The sequence below is a fragment of the Scophthalmus maximus genome, chromosome 13, assembly GCF_022379125.1.
Source record: "Scophthalmus maximus strain ysfricsl-2021 chromosome 13, ASM2237912v1, whole genome shotgun sequence".
In the NCBI taxonomy this organism is placed as follows: Eukaryota; Metazoa; Chordata; class Actinopteri; order Pleuronectiformes; family Scophthalmidae; genus Scophthalmus; species Scophthalmus maximus.
This window is the reverse complement of record NC_061527.1, coordinates 13,507,501-13,521,972: the sequence shown is the minus strand read 5'-3', so window position 1 is coordinate 13,521,972 and position 14,472 is coordinate 13,507,501. Positions and strand designations below refer to the sequence as shown.

The window sequence follows — 14,472 nt, the reverse complement described above, 5'->3', positions numbered from 1 at the left end:
TTGCAGTGTCCTCACAGTCTAATAAGGCAGTAATCCACACAAGCTGTCAGTTGATACAAGCATCCATAAAAGGACAAAAGCTGAAAAACAAGGGGGAAAGTGGACAACTAAAAATAAAGCCTCAGCTGTCGGTGTGAAAATTTGACGAGGGGTTTTAAATGATATCAATGTGGCTATGAAGTCGTCTCCACACAGCGAGACACGTGGGGTCGACAAATAACAGTAAACACAGTCCGAAAAAGGATTTCTTCTTTGGATTAAATTAATCATCAATGCCAACACACCACAACTGCAACTCACTACAACTTGACTAGCTCTAGAGGAAGGTCATTTATGGTTGCATTAGAAAAAGCAGTTTTTAAGTTCCGCTTGGCAAATGGTGATTTTTCAGACTCAACCTAACAATGTACCACACTATATTTAATAGTCCATCTTTACGTTTTGTGGTGTTTTTAAACAGAGGTTATGGTAAACTAACATCATGGACCTAGTCTACATTATTGCAGAGTGGAAAAGAGCCCACTAGGCATACACAGAAAAGTATTATAATAATGCGCATTGACACTTAAAATTCCCACCAGCTCAATAATGAAGATGAAGATATAAGAAACGCAGTATCTCCCCTGACAGATAGAGAATTAATATTATCCTGCTCAGTCTGTGTTTCTTCTCAGTGTTGTCTTAAGCTCAAAAAAAGCTACGAATAGACTTCACAAGAAAGGAATGACTCTGTGAATCAGTGTTCAAGGACAAACCAACATTGGTGAAATCAGGCACTTGAATTTTACCCATATTTAAAACTATGTGTTAGGAATACATAATGAAAAATATAAAACTATGAAACTGTTAGTCTGACGGCAAATTTATTTTTCTATGATGCCCTAAACAGTCCAATAGCTTACTCACATCTCTGGCTTTGCCGTAGAAGGCCTCTTGAGACGCTGCTTCCAAAGTACCAATGAAGAACATTGGGTGGGTCTCTCCATACCTATAAACAGTCACAGCAAAGGAAAAACACAACAGACGAACAGTACATTAATATATTGTTAGATTCCAGCCTTGTGTGATTTCAAATTCCTCTGGGTCACTGTGAAAAACTCCTGATGCATCACTCACCTTGAGGAAAATTCGGCAGTAAAGTGCAGTAAGGCATCAGCTTCATTCTCACTATTCTCTGGCACTGTAATGAGGAAAAAATAAATGACTGCATGGTCAAGTTTTGCATGCGTGTTCCTTGAATTTAATACAATTGTCTGATCTTCGAGCTAAGGTCCCACAGGATACAATTTTTCTTGTTTCATTTGTAATGTTGATATCCATAAGAAGATATATATATGGCTTCCTTACGTCTAACAAATGTTTACTTTACATTTTTCTGTCTTGTAGCTTTCTAGCACAGCGACTGATTTACCCCCTTAGCATTGTGTTGTTAATGAAGTTTTACAACAACAACAAAAAAGGTTGGATGGTGAGTCTGTGATAAGGCTTAGTGGCGGTAACTGTAGAGTTCACAAAGATCACAAAGTTACATTTGTCCTGCCTATCGCAGTATAATATTTATGAATAGCAATATGCATTGTGCAAGCATGGAGGAAGAATGGTGAGGAGGTATAAAAATGATGTACCTCAGCTTTGTAAAATATTTTGCTTTGTGTTTGTCATTCTCTGCCAGTAAAGAAGAGTTTTAAACCACAACCTACACTCAGGAGTAAAAGTTTGTCTTTAAAGAAATAATAATGTGTCATTCCCTTCTGATAATTATCTATTTCGACTGATATGAATCAACAGTGGATAACTATGACCTGGATGAATGAGAATTTCTTTTATCTTGATAAAACGTTTTTGACCATATTGCCCAGCCCTACTTTTATATAATCTATAAAGCACCTAGACTTTTCTTATAATTAAAAAAGTTATGAAAATTGAATTTTCTACAATATAGAACATTTAAGAGGTCTAATCTATCATTATAAACCTGCTCCACTGTACATACTCATGGGTGATTTCCGACAGGTTGAAGAGCCCATTCCAAACATCTCTGAATCGTCCACACCGAACTCCGACGCATCTTCAAAATCATCCCCCTCACTGTCGCTGATCATATGGACATCTGCACACTGTAAACATAATTTAATCAGTAATTTCCAGACTTATTTCAACAGAAGAAGTAAACAGTTAGAACTTTTTTACCACGTTTGAGTCAGCATGTAAACAAAGGGGGGGGAGTAATGCACAGCATAGATAATAAGAAAGAGCGAGAGAGCGCATGTATATACCTCTTCTGTGGGCTCCTGGGCATTAGCTGTGGAGGACCTCCGACAAACACTGAGGTGATGGCAAGGATAGCTGATTCCAGAGGCAGCTAGCGTCATCTAAAACAGGAAAAATGATGAAAGAGCGCTATTAAGTCAACGACGTAGGGCAACCCAGGTAAGTATTATCTTAGACCATATATGAATGGCCCAATGTTGGCCTACTGTTCACCAAGGGAGTGATTCATTGTAAATGTCACCATGACTCGTCCAGACCAAAATACTGAACTCTAATTTTGGACTAGATTGCCCTAGGCTGTAGAAGTACAGCCAGTATCATGAGATATCATATGGCTTTTGAACAAAGACTTGCTCATCCCTCTTATAAGGGGAGACCTTATGAGAGGTATCTGTACACCTGCAGAAGCTAGCTAACAGTGTGATGGTGGTGTGTGACAAGAGGTCACCTGATTAATGAGTTCCCTAAATCTGTCGCCAGGACTGAAAATGTGAGCGTTCAGTAGGGACTCATTACAGCTCGTGACTCTTAGCTCAGACCCCAAGGGACATCAACAATAGAGGCAAGGCTGCTGCAGGATGTAGTGTGAAACTATACGATACCTAATTTTTTTAAGATCGACTCCTCTCATGTAATAATGTGGAGCCACTGTATTACACCACACCTTTAAAAGAACACAATGACACCTTTGTTAATTTCTGTCAACCCTGACTTGTAAAAGCAGGACCGATAAAAACACATAACCCTGACTTATAGCCCGAATACACAGATACTTGTCACAGTAGTACAACAAAAAATGAATTCATTATTTAATTGTGGGAAGCAAAGCAGAAAGTCCAGATGCAAATACTTTTCTGGGAGACTGAACTTCTAAACAACAGGACGGAGGCAGGGCAGGCAGGCAGGCAGGCAGGGTGCGATAAGAGGCAGAGACACTGCTCGTCCCCTGCAGAGGTCCTGTGATCTGCACTATTGTCAGGTGCCACGGCACACAAAGAGCAGCTGGACGCGGTTGAATCAGGAGACGATTACATGCAACGCCAATTGAGCCTGAAAAGAGCTACATAGTCTGCAGGGAGTTTCTCTCTCTCAGTATAGAGCCGTCCCTCATGCTGGCCTCAGCTTCTCTACAAGGAGAGAACAGTGTAGCCAGTAGACCTTGTCAGCTACATGGACTTCCTTGTGAGTACTGCCTTGTACCTGACACTGATAAGAACCACAGCATCTGACAAAGTACCCCGTCTATGACATTCCATCTTTTCACAGCATCTTATCTTTCAAATGTTACACATTAAGTCAGAAGCAGTCACAAGACCTAGATATTTGTACAAAAACAACATTTGTGGGGAAAGACAGATGCAACTAGTGTTGTCAGGTAAAACAATGAGATGCTATCAATTTTCTACAACCACAGATTTTGTTAAACCGTGTATACCATGGCATCTGGAGTATTCTAATGTATCAGGTCTTTAATTTGCTGGATTAACCAAAACCAGACCTTACTGTGTGGTTATTGTGTCAATAGTTTCTAAATACATTTTCCCAAAAAGACATATAGATCAGGGTTCAAAAATGCACCCTGCGATACATATATAGATAGATATCATCATATAAAATTCCATATGCTGTGATAGTGGAATCCCTCAAACATTAGATTGCCACCATTTTTCTAAACTAAAAAATAACTAACAAACTCTCAGTGATCCCCAGGAGAGGAACACGCACTGTGTAATTTATCGCAGCCTGAAAAATAGTTGACGCAGATTATAATGAAACTGGTTATAATATTGTCCACAGTGTCTTAAATTCCCATCAGCTCAGTAACCAAGACAACATTTGAGAAAAGCAGTATCTCCCCTGAAAGTTGGAGAATGAATAATATCAATGTTGTCTTAAGCAAAGAAAACTCCCCAAAAACACAGTGGCTAGACTGACATGCAATGTTGAAATTAAACAAACCCAGAGTGACATCACCACTAAAGGGACCCCTAACATCCTACTCATGGTAAAGGTTAAATGTGTTGGGGGAAAAAAAAACAGAAAAAGAAAAACTTGACTCTCTCACTGAATTAAAACCTTTCCTGAGGCCACGAACAGTCGATGGTGACAGAGGTTTGCTCACAGATAAAAGAAGAAAGTGTTTCTTGTGCATTACCAATTAGTAGCAAGGGAGCTCTTGACCATGAGACTCAGTGTCCCAGGAACACCTATGAAGAACACTTAGCTGAAATGCTTTCTCTCTCCTTGTGCAACTTAACCCTAACTAATTTAGTGCTCTGGTCCCGTGTAATTAATTTCTCTTCAGAAAATTTTACAAAGTAATGGGACAAAATCATCTGCAAACAATTCAAAATAAAGTAAGTCAGCTGGAGAAAATAGTGGTTTGAAGAAAAGCCATGATGGTTGCAGAAGGTCTGAAGGTTGGATTCTAACTGAGAGAGTTGTAGTTATCGAGTCGGAGCCTTTAAACATGACAAGGAATGGCCCCAAGTAAAAATTCCCCAATCGAGTGGCAATCAAACTTGTGAGTCTTGTCAGTGAGGATCCCGATAAGCCCTTTAGCCCCACGATTCACAATGAGATGCTTTCGTTTGAGGGTCTAATAAGTGTATAAATAAAGTTGATCACTTCCCCTGTCAAAGACAGCATTGAGGGTTTGGGCTGACATGGATTCAAGGAGGGGAGGTGAAAAGGGGGGGAAAATGAGTTGAGTGCCTCTCAATCCTCTTCCTCACTTTGACCCGACGGCTTCTCCCGATGTTGAGGTACACAAGTGCAGCTTGGCAGCTCAACAAGGCTAAAGCGCCGCAGGGCACGGAGGTAGGGGGGGTTAACCCCCCGAGTGACCCTCTCCCACATCTCCACACAAAGGAACTGGCTCTTCTTTTTTGGATTCTTTTAATTAACACTTGCATTGAGGCCCTAAGCATTCAGAGGCCGATACGGGGAAAGAATTTTCTCTCACTCAACCCTCCCTCCTTTGCCTCTACCCTTCAACCCTTTTTTTCCTTCTCTACCCTTCTTTTCCTACCATTCTCTCCCTTCATTCTTTCTGTTTCTTTTTTTCTTTCTTTTCTAGTGTAGGCAGTGTTTGGATTAGGTGTCTGGCTGTGAGTGTGAGATAATTACTGCTGACAGCTGCACTGACAGGAATCACAACCACACTACCACCTTAGCCCACTTTCTCTTTGATGGAGCAGGGGAAGAACAGCGAGAGGAGGCAGGCCAAGTACACCCCACCCTAAACACCTGTTGGTTTTCTTGTCTGGTCGGATCAGTGGGATGTTTAACTGTGGGTGTTGCGGTGCCATCTCTTCCAATTGGCATGGTATTGAGCTAGTGCAAGGAGTAGAGCGTCTAGAAGGGTGATGAAGCTATTGAGGAAGAACATCCTACTCCACAAATAAAGAAAATATACTGCTAGATGGGAGCTTCTAAGAAAGCAAAAAAATAAAAACGTATAAAATGATACAGATAGACTAACTCAGTTCTGAATGTCACCTGAAGGAAGCCAGTTACAGGAGGGGGGCCCTGCCTAAGCTAACAGCTGAGCCTTGTTGCTAAGGAAACCACCGGGCCGCCCTTAATAAAGCCTCAGTTCCATAGGCCCCTATCAGGTAGGAGGGTATTCCATTAATGCCAGATGGGAAGAAGAGGAAGGTGCTGGCCTAACAGCAAGGCACCTCTCCAAGGCTCCAGCGCATTAATACATTAGCAAACACCATGAAACACTGCATAAATGTCAGCGATTACTGGCTAGAAGGAAGGATGGGTGAGGAGATGGAGGGATGCAATAAGGGTGTCCCACTGGCTGTCAATCACTCCAACAGGTGTGAGGACAGACCGCCAATCAAAATGGATCCAATGAGATGAGGCCTGCCAGAGAATTCTCCACACTGCACTGCCGTATAGAGCAGGAGGCAGAGGAGACAAACGAGGAAGAGTCAGCAAAGGAAGTTGGCATCCTGTTGCCATTACCTGTCATCATCCTCATCAAAGCTCACAATAGCTTTGCCAAAGCCACAACAATGAAGAGGAATATGAGGGCAGAACTAGATCATGGTATCTGAACATGCCATGACAGAATATTTGTTTTTATATACTTGTTATAAATTAATTCCAAGTTTTAACAATAGCAAAGTCAAGTACTCTTTTCTCTGACAGAGAACTATCAAGACTGTTGTGAGGCGCAAAAAACAATGGAAAAAAAGTCTCCTCATGATCCTCTACTTGGGTACTCTGGTAAATAGTACAAACTAATTAATTCCAATTAATCTGTGAGGAACATTGAAATTACAGTACCAACAAATGTACTCATGAAAAATTTTAAGTGCTTACGAATGACTGACTGGTGACAGGTAAGAGTTGGGTAAATGTTCCACCAGCATCACACAGCATAGTGAGCAAGCAAAGAAAAAAAAATATGCTCACTAGAGAGAGGAATTTATATTAGCAGCCACATTTGAGGCTCACAATACGGAAGTTGATGAACATTAAAAATGTGTTGTAACAGAGATAAAGTGCGGTTGTAGTTGATGTTTTTACGGTGTTGGGATTTATTTTCACTACATAAACACTGAATGTTCAAATTAATATTTGACCAAGGTCAACAAAATCTGCCGGCTAGAAATGAGCAACGACTCCTGTCGCTTGCTGCTTTAATTACACTTCCTTTTACATTCCTTAGAGTAACACCACTTACAATAGCACGGTGCTCTGAATAAACTGATGTGTCGTTCACTGGTATTTGAGCATTATCAATACTGATCCAATTTCAACTCTCCATAAGGCCTTGAATAATACAGAGCACAATAAACAATGAAACAAGCAGAGTGGACTCCCAGGGAGGGTGAAACTCTGTTTCCTAGGGACAAATTAGTATAGGGACTGAACATGAAACTATAAACTAAGCAGCAGGAGTGGAAATATATTTGAAAACACTTATTTTTCCATTCAAAACAATTTAAAATATAAGCTGCATGAATTTTACTTAGGTGTTGATAGCTAGAGACACAGTGTGTACGATAAGACAGGCCCATTTGCAAACACACAAATGCAAATATAAACACAAACACAAATGCAAGTGGGCAAACAGTTATATCACCCGCTTTAGGGCAAAACAAAGTAGTAATCGATTCCACTGCAAAGGGGCTAGTGTGCAGAGCTAAGTGTAATCTGGGGTCTCTGGCTGCCATATTTATTGGCCCAAACCTCAGGAGATGAGACTGGGCTAATGAGCTAGACACTAATACTGGCTCCCTACCCACATGCTAGGCCAGTCAAGCCCCGGGCTTTCTCTGCTAATACCTTCAGACGTTTCAATAAGAGAGTAGTGGCTAGAGCAGAGGCCATTATTACACTTCTGTCTCTGTGCTTTCTTTAATATCTCCTCATCCGGGAAACACAGACGCTGCAGATGTGTGTTAGCCAGGTGCCGACTAGGCCTTATGATGCCACAATGAGCTGCAAGCTATTCATGATCCCTGGCCGTGACATCCACAGCTACCTGTGGAGACGGTGCTGAGATTCACCGATAACCAGTACAGATCACAACAACACAAAGATTAAAAATTTAACAGAATTATTTACAAGCTTAACAGAATGATTTAATACCACTAATAAATACAAAAAATCTGTGTATTTTACAGGTGTTTAAAGGTGTGAGTGATGTTTTTTTATTGGTAAAATATACACCCACTTTATATGAACCCAATGCTGGGTAGGGCCTAACTCTGCTCTCAAAATAACCTGAGTTCTTCATGGAATTGATTCTAGTCCATGCTGACATGACTGCATAATGGATAACATAGCCGTAGATTCATGTTCTACCACATCCCAAATGTGTTTCTACTGGACTCTGAAGGCAACTGGTTGTCATGTTAATAAAACCAGGTTTAGACAACTTTAGCTTAGTGACATGGTGCATTGTCCTGCTGGAAGTGGCCATTAGAAGATGGGGACTAACGGTCATAAAGGGAGGAAAATGGTCAGCAACAATTCTGGTCAATTATGGCATTAAAATCATGATTGATAAGGTTTTGCCCCCTTATCAATCATTTTTAAGGTTAAGAATTTTAAGGTTTCACGATGTAATGATGTTTCATTCATCAGTGTCACAATAGAAAAAATAAGTCGAAAGGTATTCAGATAAGAGAATTGTATTGTGTATTCTGATTTTCACAAAAGGTATTTAATTTGATTGTTGATTACTTTCCTGTATATTTTTGTAGAAAAATCAAAAGTTCAATCTCCTACAGCTAGACACAGAAACAGCTTGAGCACAATATAGACGATTATAAAAAAAAACTGTGGTTAGCTTTGTGGTAAGATTGTGCTGAATGTGATAAATTTGCATCATAGCAGCATGGTCGGGTTGGGGGTAACTGGGTTCACAATTGCCTGCTGTGAGACGCAATGCAAACAATATCGTTTAGGGAAAGGGTGAATTAATGGAAAAACATATTTGCTTTCTCTGCTTAATCTTAAAAGCTTAATATGCAACACTTAACTTGAGTCTTAAAATCGAGTCCCTTAAGTGATCAACTAATTTGAGTATTTGAAAGGTGAATAACAGCTGACACGTAAACTGTATCCATTGACTGTATCGACAAAAATACTGTAAATGGAAAATATGTTATTAATCACCACTGATGTGCACTGCCATTAAAAAAACATAAATATAAACTCTGTAGTCTAATTGCTAGTAGAGCCAAGATTGACTTGATTCACACATCACATATAAATTATATCAAGTATAAAGACTCAAGTCTTAAAATTAACCCAGCCTATACAGTCTGGATACAGTTGAATACTTGATTGCCTTTACATCTGTAATTTCATGTGGCCAAGATCTATCCAATTGGAATCCGATCACCCGAAACGCATTTTAATGTCAGGTAATAATAACATATCTGAAACAGGACACATGATCACACTTGGAAAAATAGAAACAAAGTCAACATTCCAACCAAACAGCAATCACATAGATCTAAAAGGAAAACGTTAGCGAGGGGCCAACACGAAAATGTGTGCACAACAGCTCCTCAATGTAGCATGATAAACCATCCCATACAATTAGCATGGGAACACATATGCTGTCAAAGAAGGGGTGAGACAAAAGGGGTCAGAGGTTCCTCAAGGTTCTGTATGAGGGCCACTTCTGATCAGCTTGACTGTGGGCAGAGTGAATGGCTTGGACGAGCGACCCTGGGACGGGAGAGGTCAGAGGGACTCAATGATGTGAGCTTTAATGTCCACAGATAGAGGACACAGGACGGGAACCGTCTTTGACATCTTAATTAGCTTCAACATCTTACTCTCATGCTTCTGACAGATGGTTTTGGCATAGATTACAGAGACACCGCTGCAGAATACAGAACAGTTTCCATTGCACATATCAACTACTGTAACTAAAATAATGAAAATTACCACAGGGGATTTTTACCTGTACTAATTAACTTTAAGACCACAGTCTTGGATGAAGAACCAGTGAGGGAAACATACAGTCAACATTTACAGTCCACAAAAATATTTAATATGTAATTCTGGATAACAAGTCATAATTTTTAATTTGGTTTTTGTGTGTGCGCCTCTTACAGAGTCATCAGATGCTGACGCAGGCCATCCCTCCCACTGTTGATGCCGGACTGGGATGTTGGTCAAGTCTGAAATATTCCTCTTCACCTGCAAACAAAGACAAGTTTAAATTACTATTGCATATTACATACACCAAAAAATCTGATTAGGACATTATGAGAAAAAGTGAAGAAAAAAAACCTCAGTAACAGCTCAACTCTGATACTTCACTAGGAAATTTAACATCTATTTTTACTCTCTGTAAAAGTAAAAGTAACCCTGTTAGGGTAACCCCCATTATATCTGGAAAATATGCTTTTTAATTCAAAGTACTCTCCATTCAGCAGCATGAAGAAAAACATGGATGGAGGCAAAGAACTAAGGAGAAGATGAGTCAAAAGGAAAAGAAAAAAAAAAGAAAGCCATTGTTATCAGCATTCTTCAGATGCCATAGCTAATGCCCAGCAACAACAGACCCACGCTCTGAAATGAACAGTATTTCTCTTCTCCCATTCATGTGCGGACGCTGTATCTGCATCATTTAATAACATTCCTTGCTTTTAAACAGTTAGCAGCCAGCAGCGCCTGTCCCACTGAGCGCCGTGTTACACCGTCCAGTGGGTTGTTGGTTTAAAGCCCTAACGCCAGCCTGATGTGCGCCAGCTGAAGCTGATCAAAGCCCTGGCGGCGTCTGAGCGCCGGCGGCCATGGATTGTATGCATTTGTTCGGCAGGATTCTGTCCTTCGAGCCCGCAGGGCTGGACATGGATGCTGAGAAAACTATCTATTGTGGAACAAAAATCCGTCCACACACGGGCCAAATCCTGTCTTTGTAAAAAGCACTGAGGAGAGATGGATCCTTGGACATATTCAGGGCTGCTGATCATGGAAGTGGAAACTTAAAGAACGCTACAAACACAAAGTCAAAGCCAATGCCAGGAAAAGCAGGAAAGCGGCGGCAAAACACTGAACTATGAAGACTGCAGGGGCAGAATTCGCTAGGACACTTGCAACTCAACACTAGTATTATGGCTATTAGCACGTGTACATGTACTAGTGTGGGTGTCTAAGAGCAAAGAAGAAATTATTAGATCTAACTCTGAATTAATCCATTTGTCAAGGCAACAGTACATTTTTGATCCCAGTTATAAATCTCTCAAAGAAAGTAGAACCCACATCACTGGCTGTGTGCTGGCGCTGGCATAGCAAAGCAATCTGCAGTACAAACAAGCCATGAAAAAAATAAAAGAACAATAATAAATGATTGGCACAGTCCATCCTTTGTCTTTCTATCGTAAATCCCACACCACACTGCTCAGTACCTATCCTTATGAAGAGAAGCTATGGCAATGATAGCTGTCGGGGTCAGAGCGGGTGGCCAGTGTTATTACAGAGTGTAATATCTATGTTTGACCAGCCGGACTACAGGGATTTGACTGACCGGCTGGCCGGCCGATGAATAGAGTGGAAAAGGGAGGAAAGGAGAGGCATAAACACTAGTAATGAAGAGGCTGCAGTCAGAGGTTAAAGCAGCATCAGAGAAACAACAAACTAACGCCAGCCACAGGGAGAGTTGAGGTGAGAGGTGGTGGAGGAGGAGGCGGAGGAGTGTGGAGACAGACAGCAAAACACACCTGGCAGAGGACGACCTGATCTCACCACAGAAAGAAAACACAGCTACCCAGCGGCCCTGCCCACCTGAAACTACATCACCAAAATCTGCAGCCAGACATTTACACCAGTTGTCTCGTGACATAAAAACTAACACTACTATAAAAATCTGAGGCAATCATATCAAAGAAAAAAAATAATAAGATTAGATATATAGCAACTGAATAATAGTGGAAAACAATGCCTTGCTCTAACTTCTCCAGGTAGCCAAAGTTTGTGCTGTAGCCCCCAGCTACAGAGCAATGCATGTGTTGCCCACAGCAGCAATCACAGAGGTAGCAATACTGTCTAATGCTGCCCCCTGTCGGCCAAAACAGAAGCACCATTGGTGAGTTAACAGAAACAAATAAAAACAATTATAGTTAATCCTCAACTACAGATAACAAATTAAAGATTGCAAATTCCTACTATCAATTATCAGATAAAACTTGTTTAACCTAAAACAAAAGTGTTGTGATGTGATTATATGACATTGCGCTGTGTAGTTCGATAAGCACAACATGATACCAATGGTGAAAGACTCCAGTGGCTCATGAAAAGTATCCATCAACCTGACTTGTACATAAAGAAGCTAAAATGTGAAGGAAATGTGTTTAAATCAATGTCTAAATGACAAATACAGCACAGCAGATTTGTTTGCGGCTGTACATGTTGAAATGAGGCAGAGGTGTAAGAGCCAGTATTATACACAACAATAGCAAACTGGCTGTGAAGCTGAGCTGCTGGCAATACACCTCGCGGCAAAATTAATGATCCAATCACTGTAAATGCCAATTGCCTGTAATCCCTGGCTGGAAGCAAATCAAAGTGAAGGGAAGGTTTCCATTAAACAGTCACAAGCGCTCTCTCTCCCTCTTTCTTCGTCTCCTCTGAGCACCAGATGCCTTTCTTTCATTGCTTTTTCGATCCAGTATTCTTTTACCCAGCTCTGCCTCCATTTGGTTATATGTCTCCCAGCTGCGGAGCAGGGATGGGGCCCAGGCCCAGCCCTGGGGGGGGGGGGGGGGGGGGGGGGGAAATCCCCAGGACAACTGGTCTGGTCACGGACAGCTCAGGACCCAGAAGCCATCCCTATTCTACCCACTACTTCCCTGGCAAACATTTGCTCTCCAGCTTAGCTCAGAAGCTAGCCAGCAACTTACCCCCACACTCTTGTCTGGTAATGCCAATCAGAGTCTACACATCCCTGTGCTCTAGAAATGGAGAAGAATGAAGGTAGAGAGGGGGCACTGGGAGAGAGATGGAGAATGAAGGGATAGAAAGGGAGGGGCAAGGGCAGTTCCCCGAGAGCCACAAGGCAAAGCCAGAGCCTTTGGCAAAGACAAACAAGAAGACAGGTCTCTATCCCTATTGATATGCACAAGCAGGGACCATCGGCTAGTCTTCATCTAAGACCAGGGAGAGTGGAGAGAAAAAGGAGCTCTGTAGTGGAGTCCATATGTGTCTGTGAGTGGACACAGTATGAGGAGAAAGGGGAGTGAGGCAGGCTGAATATGGTGTTACTTCTTTGTTTCATTCTTACGATGAGAGCAATAAACTACTCCACCTCCTGCCTGTGTCTTATTATTGTTTTTATCTCAGATTTCCACAGCCTAACTCCTTGTCTTTACTTTGAAGAAGTTATTCCAAAGCACTGGGCTCACCCAACTGAAATGAGTGTAGTTGCACCTGAAGCTCACAGTGGCTACTGAACCATCTCAATCAGCCCCTACATGTCCTGACATGTATATACATAGTTAAATTATATATTATTTCCTAACACATAATAAGCCTGTTCCCTAGCTAAAGAGTAAATATATAAAGAGCATGGCCAACATGGGGCAAACAGAGTCCAGATCTATGCAGGTTAAAGTTCTGGGCCTCATTTTCACGGCAGGGGTCCTTAAGATGCCTAAAGACAAGCATGCGTATGGAAAAGACCACAACATGGAGGCCTGTTTAAGCCCACATTGTCCCATTCTCTATCCCCTATGTCCTTGTACAGCTCCCCCACCAAGCCAACAGTCCTTTGCCTCCTTTCTGTGTCCATGGTTTCCCCCCTCCTACACTGCAGGGACCCCTACCCAGTGTTTGTAATCCCAGCAGAAACACTTAAGGTTCACAGTGGGTGCTCATCAAAACCATCTGCCTGAGAAGTGAGTGAGAGAGAAAGAAAGGGAGAGATGATGGAGGGAGGAGAAAAGCAAAGAGTGACAGAGGAGAGGTAGAGGGAGGAAAACTGGTTAAGATGTTAGATGTTCTAATCTGTTCAATTAGCAAAATTACAAGGCCGGCTAGTAGCCCGATTATTATTATTAGTGTAATCTTCACTTTCACCCACACTGAGAACCCACAGAGCCACAATGCTGCTCGAGAGCCAATTGACTCGACCATAATGACTAACCAAACAAAACAAAAATTTACCTTAATCTTAATTATGAACAAACACAACAAGAATGGAGGAATTAAAAGAGGGATATTTCCAATGCCATGTACAGTATTCGGTGAAAAAAAAAGACTATTTCATTTACATGTGAGGTAAAATCAAGAGTGGCTCTGATCAGTCTTTAGGAAGCTTATTTTCTCTCACCTGTGACAGCAGGCGACCCACTGAATAATAAATGATGCCTGCTCAGGTCTACTTCCGCACGGGGTGTGGGGGATGGGGGCAATAAAGGGCAGTTATAACTCTGTGTGCGTGCGTGTGTGTGTAGGGTGGTGCTGATTTGAACTTGCATGAGCACAAACATACAGGCAGGCAACCGTGCACATATTTTCATGGTATTCAGCCTTTAATCCATTTGCAGCTGTGATAGCAATAACCGATGGACAGAGAGGTGTATTGGCTCCTCACTGGGTCAAGTATGAGCAACTATAAATATTTCATTGGCTGCCAAATCTACCGTTTAGTTTCAGATGAGGAAAATTAATGGAGTCTGTCTCTTTTTTCCATTGCTCCCGCATGCCTAGATCAAA

General features: G+C 41.5%; 1 protein-coding gene across 11 annotated transcripts in view; it reads right to left on the bottom strand.

Annotated features, from left to right (window-relative positions):
* Positions 1–14,472, bottom strand: part of faf1 (Fas (TNFRSF6) associated factor 1) — a 58,401-nt gene that overhangs the window by 25,283 nt on the left and 18,646 nt on the right. For all 11 annotated transcript variants that reach the window (XM_035646482.2, XM_035646486.2, XM_035646478.2 and 8 more), the window contains 5 exons: positions 9,868–9,954; positions 2,277–2,372; positions 1,994–2,117; positions 1,117–1,180; positions 907–988 (listed from right to left, as the gene is read on the bottom strand). In XM_035646482.2, the coding sequence (XP_035502375.1) occupies positions 907–988; positions 1,117–1,180; positions 1,994–2,117; positions 2,277–2,372; positions 9,868–9,954 (453 nt within the window). The remainder of the gene's footprint in view (positions 1–906; positions 989–1,116; positions 1,181–1,993; positions 2,118–2,276; positions 2,373–9,867; positions 9,955–14,472) is intronic.